This window comes from Podarcis raffonei, chromosome 8, assembly GCF_027172205.1.
Source record: "Podarcis raffonei isolate rPodRaf1 chromosome 8, rPodRaf1.pri, whole genome shotgun sequence".
Lineage (NCBI taxonomy): Eukaryota > Metazoa > Chordata > Lepidosauria > Squamata > Lacertidae > Podarcis > Podarcis raffonei.
In genome coordinates, this window is record NC_070609.1 from 70,693,451 (window position 1) to 70,707,705 (window position 14,255).

General features: G+C 42.1%; 1 protein-coding gene across 3 annotated transcripts in view; it reads left to right on the top strand.

The window, feature by feature from the left end:
• Positions 1 to 14,255, top strand: part of CFAP74 (cilia and flagella associated protein 74) — a 75,617-nt gene that overhangs the window by 25,029 nt on the left and 36,333 nt on the right. For all 3 annotated transcript variants that reach the window (XM_053400693.1, XM_053400692.1, XM_053400694.1), the window contains exons 14-17: positions 882 to 1,000; positions 4,797 to 4,863; positions 6,843 to 6,932; positions 11,924 to 12,115. In XM_053400693.1, the coding sequence (XP_053256668.1) occupies positions 882 to 1,000; positions 4,797 to 4,863; positions 6,843 to 6,932; positions 11,924 to 12,115 (468 nt within the window). The remainder of the gene's footprint in view (positions 1 to 881; positions 1,001 to 4,796; positions 4,864 to 6,842; positions 6,933 to 11,923; positions 12,116 to 14,255) is intronic.

Below are 14,255 nucleotides of genomic sequence, written 5' to 3' on the forward strand. Positions count from 1 at the left end.
TTTTTTAGGTTCATTCCAAAGATAGGGAGCATATGCCTCTCCAGATGTTGCTGGACTACATATCCCATGATCCCTGCTTATTGGCCATGCTGGTGGGAATTGCAATCCAACAACACCTGGAAAGTCATAGGTTCCTCCACCCTGACCTATGGCTGTTCATGTATTTAAAAATAAATTTTAAATAGATCTTGAGCCTAACTGATCTTTTTTAGCCAATCAGGTTGCTTGTAATTGAGGTATTTCATGGATTAATCAATTGCAGAATGACCCTGTTTAATGGAACTATGAATTATGGCTGCAATTCCATACCTGGGAGTAAGCACCATTGATTACTATGGGACTTTATTTAAATAAATATTCACAGGTTTGCACTATAACACAAGGATGGTGAACCTGTGGCCTTCTAGGTATTGTTGAACCACCACTTCTATCATCCGTGACCATTGGCTATGCTGGCTAGAGCTGATGGCAGTTAGAGTCTAGCAGCACCTGGAGGGCCACAAGTTAGCCACCATTGTAGGCAGTCTTAGAAGGGGTGTTCCCTTGTGTGTGAAAGAAGGGGAATGCTTCTTCTAGGATGGTGCATGCTACCTCCCGTTAGTTAGCTTTTGTATTACAATTGTTTTTAAAAATAAAAGTACACTGCCAAATTAATCCCTGTTGGAATCTAAAGAACATTTTGTAATTAACAATACAATCCTATACATGTCTACTCAGAAGTAAGTTCAATAGAACTCAGCCAATGGCAACAAGAAAGCCTTTTGAGTGCCCTGACTCTTGTGTGATATGAGGGCAGCTCAGCCAATCACAGTCAATGACATTTCTATCCACCACAAAATCTCTTAGTGTGTTAGAATACCACATGTTTTAATTCTTTCCAGGACTTTGACATTGGTAAAACCTATAAAAAGAAGATGATTTTGATCAATGCTTTCTATAGCATTAACTACTGCAAGCTGGTGGGAGTCAGTGAACACCTCAAGGATTTTTTCACAGTTCAGTAAGTACATTTGGTTGGATTTTTGCTTCTTCTGGGACTGGGGGTGCAGGGGAGGTGGAAAAGAAAATGAGCAGTGGCACTTGTTAGACTTTACAGCTTCCCAGTTGGATGCTTCAGCCACTGCTAACTTTTCTGAAGGCCAGCAATGCAGCAAATGACCATGGTAGTAAAGAAACAGGATTTTCCACTACTGCAGAAGTGGGGAACCTTTGGTCTCTCATCAGCATGGCCAATAGTCAAGGCTAATGGGATTCAGGAGTGGTGGGCCAACACCATATGGTTGGTCAACGGTTCTCACAGTCTGTGGGTTCCCTGGGTCCTAGCCAAGGTTCCCTGTGAAGGGGGAAAGAATGGGTTTCTGTGCAGTCTGGCTGAAACGGGCCCCCAAATCCGCATTTTTCCTTCTCCAAGAGAGCATTTCTAAAATGCATTAACTTGAGCTCTTGAGCCTATGTATAAACAGAAACCCAGCTGTATAAACAAGTGCTCAAAGCCCTCTCCTTTATCAGTCCGTGACGGCAATGGATGGCCTTGCCAGTTCTTAGTGGAGCAGGGATGGCACGTCTGGGTCTTATCTTACTTCCTGACCACAATGACGCACAGACCTTGTCAGCCCCCTGGGAACGGCGCTAGGAGTACTCTTAGAGTTGATGGCCTTCTTACCCCAAGATAAGGAATACAGGAACAGGAACACCCTTTTATGGTCAAGAGTACAGGAACACCCTTTTATGGTCAAGAGCACAGGAACAGGAACACCCTTTTATGGTTAAGAGTACATGAGCAGGAACATCTGCGATGTCAACTTACGTGTATAAGCTTACGTGTCTGGATTCCTGGGGAAGGGGGGAGAGGGTGCCTGGAGGATATATATACTGCATGAAATCTCTCCTTTCTTTGGACTTCCTGTGAACTGACCACGCAAGTGCCTTTTGCTATCCGGAGAGCAGAATAAACTCTTTCTCTGAATCAACCTCAGTGTCATTTGACTCCTTCCTCTCTGTTCTGGGAGCAACGCTCACCCTACCATCGGTAAAGTCTAATAAGGCTAGCTTCCCCATGTCATCTCCTGTGACAGAGATGGAAGAAGTTTTGGCCCTTCCTCCCCAAGATGTTATGGGACCCAACTCCCATCCGCCTTAGTAGTCCAGTGGCCAGATATGCTGGGAGCTAGAGCCCAGCAACACCTGTAGAGCCACAAGTCCCTGGTCATTGTATGTGAGGAACCTTCGGTCCCCAGATGTTGCTGAACTGCAACTCCCAGCAATCCCAGCAGGCATGGCCAATGGCCAGGGATGGTGGCAGGTGGAGTCCAGCCACACCTGGAGAGCCACAGGGCCCCCCTGCATTGTTCTACGGAAGAAGCCCAGAATTTACTTCCGAACAAACATGTTTAGGATTGTATTTTAATCAGGGATGCGGAACCCGCAACCCTCCAGAAGTGGTTGGATTATAACTACCATCAATTTCAGCCAGCATGACCAATGAACAGGAATGATGGGCATTCCAGTCCAACTACAATGGGGTGCATGTTGCCAATTCCTGTTTTACAGGGTACCATTCATGAAGCTTGATTTATTTCCTTTGGTACCTGATACTTAAGAACATAATGTTGATTAGCAAATTCATATGGTGAAAGCACAACTTTATTCCTGTGTCGGCACATATTAAGCAAGCACGTGGGTAGCATTTTCGACTCTACATCCTCTTCTCGACAAAGATTACATGCTGCAGCAGATTTGCTGCTGGGGTGGCTCTTGGAAAGAAAAGATCTGTGTGGGTTGAACTCGGGCTCTCTAATACTCTCATCTCAAGTTGAAAGCTGTAAATTAGCAGCTTATTACAGTGACCGGTTTTAGCCAAGTGTTCAGAAATTATGCTGTAAATCAAATGGCAACTTGACATCTTACTTTCATGTCATCCTTTTAAGAGTCCCAATCAGGGATTGGCTTGCCAGGCTGGATTATTCCGCGCCCCCCCCCCCCTGGAAGCAGGAAACTCTACCTTTGCATGCTTAAAAATAGTTACAGTGGTTATGTGTCATGTGACAGAGCTCTCTCTCCTTATGCTAAAGGTACACAACACTGTTACACTGGTGTGTCAATTATCAAATATCAAATTCAGGGCAATAATAATGATAAATACTTGAAATGTATAGAATACTTTCAAGAGTCCAATGTATGTTGCATACCACCACTGCATGTGACCCATAGTTAATGGTGTATTAGCTAGTTTTGCCCACTTTGTATCCCCGCCTCAAAAAACCCCAGGAAAAACTAAAAAAAGAACCCTGGTTTAGCGTTATGCATGAATCAGGGATTATGGTTTGTTTTGTTCCAAAGAAATCATAATTTGTAGCCATGGTTTGTACTTGGCTTACCGCTTTTGGTTTGCTTATTTGTTTATTTAAATTTAACAAGAAAAAAAGAAAAAAGATGAAATAAAATTAAAGAAGGAGAAGAGAAAAAAACATAATAATAATGATACATAAAAATACTATCAAGAATACTACTAATAATAGACCACCATCAGTTCACATCGTGAATTACAGTGATCATCTCATCTGTTCATGAATCTTAAATTAAGCATTTAGATTCATATAAGACTTCCAGATGGCCAGATGGGTATCCATATGAGATTGATACTGATAAGAAAAATATCTGAATGTAGCCAGGATTTTATTGAGAACAACCACCCATGATGTGAAGTAAAACACGTACATCTTTTGAAAATTGCAGAGCAGTTCTTCAGCCCAGTGATGTTTGTAGAAAGGCACATACCAGGGTAAAGTGTGCATAAAATGTACCGTATTTTTCACCCCATAGGACGCACCGCCCTATAGGATGCACCTAGTTTTTTTGGGGGGGAAATAAAGAAAAAAATCAATTTCCCCCCCAGGCATGGGGCTGGCGTGGGGGAAGCCCGAGCTTCCCCCGACCCCAGCCCCCAGAAGAGCCTGCTATCCGCAAGCCTAGGGAGCCGTGCCGGTCTCCCCAGGCTTGCGGACAGCTGTGTGAAGCCCAGGCGCGCTGAGGCTTCCTAATGCAGGCAGCTCTGCGCGACCCACCGGAGCCCGGCGCAGCTTGGCGCCGGGCTCCGGAGGGTTGCACAGAGCTTCCTGAAGCCTGGAGAGCGATAGCCTCTCGCTCTCCAGGCTTCAGCGAAAGCCTGTATTCGCCCCATAGGACGCACCCACATTTCCCCTTCATTTTTGGAGGGGGAAAAGTGCGTCCTATAGGGCGAAAAATATGGTATATATTAGGGAAAATAACGTGCAAAATACATTCTATTAGGAAAACTTGTTTTGAAAAAATGTTTTTATTCGGAGAAATTTACTGATAATTTTAATGAGAATTTTAAAAATAAATGCAGACAGGTGTTGAAATATGGGGAACTGAATTTGAGATTGGAAAAAGGAGAAACTGAAATGGACAGATTCACCTGTCCCTAGCTTATTTTTAATACTATTACTCTTTTATTTTAATAAGGATTGTAAATAAACAGCAACATTAAATCTGTTGTTCCCTTTGAACAGTGAATAATAATCTCTCAAAGAGCAAATGTACTAAAGTAGGTCTCGAAAAGGCCTCTGTACTGAAGTTTCACTAATTTTCAAAATATATGCGAATTTTAAAGACCTGTCAGTTAATTTGGAAAATGACAGCTGATTCATTTCAAAAAAAAACCTTGATTGATTAAAATGATTTTAGTCACATATTTTGCTTGCTGCTGTTACAAGAACAGCACAAATAAGTCATTCAAATGGTCATCTAATTCTGTCTTTCATTTCCCACTGCAGCTTTGATCCTCCGGGCCCAATGTCTTCTGGAATGTCTTGTGAAGTAGGGGTGACCTTTAAACCTATGGTAGGCGTGCCATGCAGTCATCCTGATTAAATGGCATTTGCAAATTTCATGATAGCAAAAGGATTAAGTGAAGAGTCACACAAGGTTGATCTGCTTTTTGCAAACCGTGAAATTCCATCATTCTGTTTTATAACTGTACCAGTCATAGAGAGCTGACATTTTAAATTGCTTCCTTCTTGAACTGAGGAAAAATTAGGAGTGTAGAAAGCTGTTTTCCCCCCAGGGCAGAGTATTTTTCTGCCCCAGTGTTGGCCACTCTGAATGACTGTAGCCCTTCAGGATTCCAGGTACTGCAAGGTAAATCAATGGAATGTTGCTTTATCATTGGTGTGCAGCATTTCTTTAGATTTAAAATGGAGATTGAGCCAACAAAGGTTTATGTTTGGGGCATACTGGACTCCAGAGCGCCTCCATAGGAAGGAATTCAGACAGTTCAGACGGGTGTTGCTGATGGAGCACTGAAATTGCTGCAGAGTTTTCGTTCTGATCAGAAATTACTGCTCACATCAATGTTGTCTTGGATAAATCCTTGACATTTGTGAATGTTCACAAGCTCTTAAATGATATTCTTGTGGAGTGGGGACTAACAGATGGACAACAGTTCTGAGAATCCTGCAAGGTTGGAAGGAGAAACACCCACCAGTGATTTGAAGATCTCACTGACCATTCTACATTTGATTGTGTGGTTCGTAATCATCTGTTTCGTTCAGATACTTTTACGGGCAACCTATATTCATACATTTAAATCAGGATAGATGGAATATTGTTACTAATGTCAGCTGGCAATGGAGTTTATTTTTAAAATTATTTCTTTTTCTCCTGTTTTGTTTGCAAATAAAAAGTGATATTTTTAAAAATGGGGGGGGGGGGCAAAAGACTGAACCTGAAACTTACTGCATGCAAAGCAGCCCCTGTACCACTGAACTGCAATCCCTCCCATAAATGCATCTAAAGAGGGACCATGGACTTGCTGAAATGCTTTCTGGCTGGTGACAGTCTACAAGAGCAAATGCTTCCCTCCTGTTCACTTTAATAGACACCTAAGGCAGGGGTGGCTAGACTTTCAGCCATAGCCAACCAGCAATGGCAGTGTCCATTCACAATGTTACATGCCCTATTGTCCCACCTATTGGATGTACCCACAATACTATACAGATTAGCAGATGTAGGAGTCTTGTTTGGGATTAGAGCCTCACACAGAAGTTAGGGGGCTTTAACCCTTTTGTTTAAGCAGATGTTCCAACCTGGGTGGGACAGGGGCGGCATGCCTGCAATTTGCATTAGAAGAAAAACTTCCATTGGCGGGAAAAGTTTCCATTGGTGTAATGCAAACAGCAAGGATTTACTCAGGGCTACTGCGGGATGATAAGAGTTTAAATGTGAGTCTAGTTTGACCTTCAGTGTTTTTATTTAAAACCAAACAAGGAGCAAAGACACGTACCAGCCAGGCAAAAACACTGGGGGCATGAAGCAGGGCCAGAGAGGGGGTGTTGCCCGGGGAAAAGGTGTGTGGCTAGGTGAGACTTTTGAGGGTCAGTTAGGGAGGCTTGAAGGACCACATTCTGCCTCCAGGCCTGAAGTTCTTCACCATGGCTGTATACCCACTAATTCAGCTTTCAAGTTGACTTGCATAATAGATATAAAACAGTATGAAGTAATAGCAATAGCCCGATTAAACAATGTGTAAGTAAACAATAGCACAGTTGCCAATAAGAAGGGCTGGTGGACAGTTGATACTAATTATGGTTAAAAGCTTATGCAAATAGGACTGTTTTTTTTAAAAAAAATCACAGTAATAGTGCTGGGTGAATCTGCCTTAATTCCAGAGCTAGGGCTATATATGGAAAGACTGTAATACTTGCTGTAATCCTGTAAAATGTTGCACACTTTTTATTAACCTCTTAAATAGTCTAAAGCAATGCTTAATTTACTGACAGGTATAACTAGATTCTGAAGAGCAATTTTTGTTTCCTTTTTAGATAAACCAAGATCTTGAAGGAGAAGTCACATTTTTATCTCAGATTGGCTCCTTCTCAATCCCACTCAAGTGTTCAACCAAGAAGTGTGTGGTGAGTCCAATACCTATCCTTGAATCTTTGGATGAGACAGTCCTGTTTCAGGAAATAGGAATGAAAGTAAAGATATTAGCAAGTAGAGGGAGGGAAACTGGTTGCATTCTCTCTCCTTTTTAATCCAGCAAATCCAGACACCATTTATTCTGGAGTAAACACAATTTCTGCATATGTTTTGGTGACTTGTCTGTGGAACTGCAACCCAAGTCACTTGTGACTTGCCTGTTGTGCACAGTTATAAAATGCTGAAGTATTAATTAAAGTTTAATTTTATGTGCTGTTTTTTTTTCTTTTACGTGTTTGATTGTTCATCTTTCTTTCTTGTTTCGTATTTTTTCTTTTTTGTATTTGTGTAGTGTGTAGTGGTTTTTGTTGTTATTGTTATTGTTATCGTTGAGTTTATTGTTAAAACCTCAATAAATATAAATTTTAAAAATATATATATATAAAATGCTGAAGTAGTAAAAGCAATGCTTAACATTTTGTATAGCACTTTACAGTTATTCCAAGTACCTTAAATTCATTACCCAGTTGCAGCAAAGGTTGGTAGCTACTGGTACTGTTAGGGCAGAAGACAGCCAACAGTAGGCGGAGCCAGAGTGAAGACTGGCGGAGCCAGTTCATTCATTGGCACCCTTCTCAGAGGAGCTGAATGTCCACTCACAGGACCCCGTACTGAGGTGCAGGAAGCACAACAAGCAAGAGGCTTTGGGACAGAGGAGGGGTGCCCATCTTCCAACCGGAGAGCTGGCCCACTAAGAACCTAAAGTTATCCACAAAGTGGGGGGCGGAGCCCAGGAAAGGTAGTGTGGGGGCATAGTCTTAAAAAGGTTCAATCTGCTGTTAAGTTTTATCGGAGCAAGTTGTTTCCTTGGTGCAAGAATTCAAGATTTCATCTAACTTAAGTAGGGAAGAGATATATCTGGCCTTAAGAAGAATTAGACCAGTCCCAAGCCCTGGCTGTGGCACAGCTGGTGGTGACCACAGGGTTGTAGAGCACCACTGTTGCTCAGCTTCAGGAGGGGATGAAGTGGCCACTGGAACACTCGGGCTGCTCTGTACTGAGGGTGCCCACCAGTTGCCAAGCCCAGTACCGTCTCCTGGTATGATTTCCTGAAGTCTGAGGCTTGCGTTCCAGAATGCTTGGCTCCACCCCCCTCCCCTTATTAGCTTCCTTTAAGTAAGCTGCTGCCTTGTAACTCTAATCAGGTCAGCATAGCAGCACTCCAAAGCGGGAACAGCTGTTGTCTCCATAGCTACAATGAGAGGAGCCTTGGCACTCCTACACACACCAGTCTGTTGGTATGGAGAGTGTTCCAAGTGGGAGACCATGGAGTAACAGAGAAGTGCCCATTTTCAGCTGATAGCTTTGGCTCTTTAAGAGTCTCTTGTTCTCCAACAAAGAGGGTGGAGCAAAGGAGAGGTGGACAGGAGACAGAAGTTCAGAAGGCCTCAGTTCATCACCGTCTCTGTTGAAGCAAGTGTTGGTGGCAAGGGGGGGCGGGGAGCATAAAAAGAGAATTTCCTCGATGCCAAGATCCAGGTTTGGGGCAAGTACTCTTTGGTGAGAAAACCCCAGCAGATATTTAAAATCACAAAATATGAAACATAGGAAAGCATGGAAATGTAGGCTGTTAGACCTTTAAAATATGCTCTTCTCAGTTCCTACCAAAGTTCCCCTCTTCCACTAGCATAGGAAAAGGTCACATGCTTTAAAAATGTTCTACTTATGAACTCTTCAAAGGTCAGATTTATGTGCTTTTTCCATACAGCAATCAGAAAAAGTTGCACAGGCATTAAAACCTGGCTTAGTTACAGTGGTGAAAGTTCTTAAATTATTGGTACAGGAACTCAAGAGAGGCTTGTTAGAGCCATATTGTTAGAGCTTGGAGCAACCAGCTCATACCTCTTTAGGTTCTGAGCTTCTCAGGTAGACAGAGGCCTGGCAGGACAGCTTACTCTATGGCATTAACCCCTCACTAATCAGACTCAAGAACCTTGCCCAAGAAGGAGAGACCGGCAATTGGCTGGTAATTACTGTATTTTTCCGTCTATAAGAGGCTCCCATGTATAAGATGCCCCCTGTTTTGGGGGACTCAGATTTAAGAAAATGGGGGGAGATGGCCCCGTGTATAAGATGCCCCCTAATTTTTGACATTATTTTTTAGGGAAAAACCTAGTCCTATACACAGAAAAATGTGGTACTTAGATTTTCTGAATCCAGGGAGGGTTTCCTGAGGAGTGCTTTTACCAGTGCCTCCTTCAAGCAGGCAGGTATCACCTCCCTCATCCATCTGGCTGTCCCTTCCCTGCTAGTTTTATCAACCAAGAGGGGCAATGGTCCAGAGCGCAAGTGGTTGCTCTGACCAATCCAAGCACCTTGTCCACATCCTCAAGCCGTATTGTTTAACTTCATCCAACATGACTAGACTATCTGCTTTAAGAGTGGAGTCAAGGTCCAAGCAGATGCAATTGATTTTATCCTCAAAATGCTTAGCAAACAAGTCACAGCAAACTACTGTTGGTTTTGTCACCTCCTCTGGGCCAGACTTTAAAAGGACCCGCACTACCTGGAAAAGCTCTGCTGAACAGCACAGTGAGGATGCAATGGAGGCAGCAAAGTATGCCTTCTTTTCTGCCTTCACTGCCACTAGGTTGGCTCAATGATGAGTCCTCACCAGTGTTTGACTTCATTCGACTGGAGTTTTCCTCCACTCACATTCAAGCGGTCTCCCTTGAAAAGGGCCTGAAAAGAATTGACTTTAAAGCCATCAGAGCAGGGAAAACCACTCTTGACCTGGCAGTGAAAGGAGTATGTTGTAAAACCTGACATTTCACACAATTTGTGCCATTATTGAAAGGGACCCGCTTTGCATAGCGCCACTTGGAGGAAAGCCTCAGAAAAACTGCAGAGAACAGGGTGGTCCCAAACACACAGAAGTTCTCTGTTTTAAATTTTAAATAATACGTATTGCTATAGTGTTTTTTTCTTTTTAAGACTACAGGTGCCAGTGCTGCAAAAACACATGTAGGTGGTTCCATTTAAAAGTGCACTTGAGTATAATGCTCAAAGACAACGACTTCAGAGAATTTGTTCCTAAAATTAGCTGTGTAGTGGAAAACAACAGCATCTTGAAATCTAACCAACTGCTTGCAATAAAAGTTTATGAACCTTTTGTTTGTTTATTTATTTATTGCTGATACATTGTTGGGAGCCTTTCGAGAATTTTATCAAGCAGCTATTCGAGGGGAAAAGACGTCAACGCATTATTTTTAGGCATTGGACGCACAGTACCATCAAGGACAGTCGCTCTTATTAAACATAGATGCTTAAACAAGCTCCTTGTACAACCAAGGACATGATTAGTTCCACAACATGTGCCTGCTATCAAGGCATTGCAAGGTAGCAGCATTTTAATTCTTCAAAGGCAAATTGTGGGAAACCAGCAAAGGGGCAAGGAGCTCAAAGTGGTGCACATGTTTCTATTCCACCCCATTTTAATCTCTGTAACAACCCTGTGAAGTAGGTTAGGCTGAGTCTATGTAGTGCATTGCTGCTTGTTCCTTCCGCAAACACGCCTCAATTCTGAGCCTTCCTGCTAGTTTTGCTGAGTGGACCTCTGTCCCAAAGACAAGCCTGTTAGTGCATCACTGCACCCAAGGCCTCAAGTTAATAGGATCAGTCTGATGTGTATTCCAGTGTAAATGTGTTCTGTGCTACTTTCTGACCACAGAAGGACCTCAGGACTATTCAAGAATTTGCAGTTAGACAGCCATCTCGGAGGACAATGTTAGCAAATGGCCACTGTGAGAAAAGGGTTGTCCTAATCCAGCAGGGCTCTCCTTATGCATTTAGGCTTTTGTGGTGTGTGTGTGTGTGTGTGTGTGTGTGTGTGTGTTTCCCTTATCAGGGATGTTTCATAAATAATTTCTTTCCCATCAAATAAACCATGACAAGTATTCAACGCTTGGGCGAGAATCACTTCTTGCTGGCTCTCCATGGCAATCAGCATTGCCAAGTTTAGAAATGTGCCCCCTGACTTAGCAGCAAATTGGCAGGAAATGAATTGCTTAATAAATTGGTTAGCTGGATCTCTTATTTGTCACTAAATGTCAAAACTGAGCAGCACAACAAACATGCCTAAATACTAAAATAGCTGAATTATGAATATAGTTAATGCCCCATCCCAGAAGGCGTATCACTGAGGCAGCAGCTCGGAGGATGAAGTATTGGGGACAAGTAGCAGACCTGATATCCAAATACAAAGTTGATAAAAAAGCATTATCTTTACTGTACCGTGGAAGGGGCTGTAATATTCTGTCCTATACTCACCAAATGGATAGAAACATTTGTATGAATGTACAGTTGTGGAATGTAGAAGTAATTAGTTCAGGATGGGTTCATCATACTAGAGGGGTCCTGTAACCTCAGTGGGTGATAGAGTGTTAATATTCATATTTGATAAATGATTCGGTGAGTTTTTCATTTACATAGAAAAGCCTCCTCTAACTTGATGTACCTAGTAGAAGCATTGATTTAATTTAGAGATTAAACTTTGACTTGTGCTTTTATCAAGATTTAGTATTAACCCAATTGTATATGAGAGATGTTGGGTTGTATCCTTGTAAGTCCTTCTCAGAGTAGACTCGCTGCATTTAATGGGCCTTAATCCTGGCTCTGAGTAGGATGAACACTGAGTGCAATCTGTAGTATTTAGATGGGTGTTTTTTTAATGATTTACATTCTTTATAATTTGATTTCATTTTTCTTTTTGTAAAAAAATAATATAAAAATCATTGATTTATAATCTGCTGCAGCTTCCATGCAACAGTCAAGGGGAAAAGATCCCACTGTGACATTGCCTTTTGGAGCGGCAATAAGGATTTTAAGGTCTTGTGCTTGAAATGGTAGCCGTTCATTTAACTGACATTACTGCCTATCTAGGACAGTAGTAATTATGTTTCCTCCCTCTCTCCTCTCTTTTCAGCTGGCACTAGATAAAGAGCTCATTGACTTTGGCACTCATGTGGTGGGAGAGACAATTTCACGGACCATCACCTTGACGAACTGTGGCGCCTTGGGAACAAGATTCCAGCTCCGCAAAGCAGCTGACACTACACACACTGCAATGGTGCAACATACTGTGACTGCACCACCTTCCATCAACAAAGCAGTCTTTGTAAGCCTTCCTCAGTTGAGAGCTCTAAGCGACATAGATCGGCATATCTCAAACTAGTCATTGATAGGTGCTCCTTTCCCAGAGAGATCAGATTGTCATTTCCCTTAAGCCTGCTTGGAAGCAGGAATCCTTTCCTGATGAGTTTGCAATTCAGAGTTTCTTCTCTATTCCTTTTGCTCTGGATTGGCTTCCTAATAGAATCCAAGAGTCTAGCCCAGTGATGTTGTTTCTCCCCAGCCTAAATTTGCTACTAGAAATATGAAAACTTAAAGCAAAATTAATGATTGCTTTTCAGGCAAGACTATTAAGGAAAGAAAGAAAGCATTCTGATAAGATTTCTTGTGGGATGGGGTGGGGTACAGACTGAATATAGGGATAGAGGGGAAACATATTTTGTTTGCATTTTAATAGAAACATACCAAACTTCCTGAACCATTCATCAAAGTGAAATGCAGTTATCGCTTGAAAATTTGCACTGCTTTCAATTTTTGGTGCATCCGCCCAACCAAAAAATGTTTACAAAAAAGCACAAAAATGTTCATATTATGGAAAATGATGTACAAAACCACATTATGTTGAGGGAATTGGTCTGCAAAAATTGCTTGTATGTAGCAAATGCATACAAACTTTGTGCGAACTTTAAATTTTTTTAGCAAACTCAGGAAATGGGGGCAGCTGAACTGAATTGCAAAAATGAGAAACTGAAATGAACAAATTTCTCTGTCCCAAACTGCACATGCCTTGTTTGTTACTGTTTTATCGAATCAAGGTGTGTGTTTTTCCCAGGAACCTTTTTTGGGATAAGCCAGTGAACGCTTTGACGACTAACTTAAATGGAGCAGAGAGCAGGCAGTTACCACAACCATAAACATCAAGCCCCTTGATCATTATGAGCACTATGAGCCCTCTTTCATTTTGGAACAAATGAAAAATTTCTCTAAACTGAGACTCCTACGTTCCCCATTTGTGCCATTCAGAGATTAGGGCAGTTTACTTTACTCTAGTATGGCAGCAACACTGAGGTCAGTGACTGCTTCTGCTCATTGACCATATATTCCTCCAGAGTTTCCTGGCTATTATGTTGTTCAAGAGTATTTGTCTCCCCCCTCCCCTCCAAAAAATACCCTGGTTTTATGCAATATATGGTGCAGTATTTCAGGGGAAATGGCCCTGGAACTGATGATACAAAAGGCAAGGTTTTATATAGCACTGACATTTCCTTTCATATACTCTGTGGAGGCCGCCCTACCAAGCTCAGTCTTCGTCAGCCAGTCCCCACCTGCCTGCCTCTTTACATACCTGCCTCTTATCTTTTATATCTCATCTTCTATCATATATAGCTTACATACCTCTTATCTCTCATCTCTCTTATCTCTTATATATTCTTATCTCTTATCTTTTATATTATCATTTTCCTTGCTTATCTGTTACCTATCTCTTGTCTATATTATCTCTTAACTTATCTCTTATCTATTTTTCAATCTCTTATCATGATGACTGTGTTCCACCCCCCTCTGTTAGAGGCAGCCTGTCTCTGGGAATCGCAAGTGGGGAAAGTGCTGCTGTGCTCAAGTCCTGCTTGCATATTTTCCATAAGACAGGCACGTCCAACAGGTAACATCATTGGATGTCTGTGGTAGATTAAAAAGGGGTAGATCACTGCCAGTCTTTAAGTGTGAGTAGATCGCAGTCTCTGGGGAGTTGGCCACATTGCTGTCACATTGGTGGGATAGTCTCTAGGTTGCCTATTGGCGTAGTTAATATGCCATAAGATGTCTGCTTGGCCAGTGTGAGAACAGGATGTTGGACTAGATGAGTCACTGGCCACTGGCCTGATCAAGCAGGTTTTTCTGGTGTTCTTATGTGGATGGTCCTGTTCTGTGGCTACTGATAGTTTTTCCCCATCAGAAACAAAAGGCTGAGTAGCTGTCCAGGAAATAGCCCTATATGGAGGCCAGACTGATCAGATACTTTGTTGGGAGTCAGTGTGGTGTAATGGTTAGAGAATCAGACTAGAAGCTGGTGAGACCAGGGTTCAAATCCCTACTCAACCATAAAGCTTACTGATCATTTGTTCATTATTTTTATTTGATTTATGCTGTATTTGTGATGTTCTATTATGTTACTGTTATTTATTGTT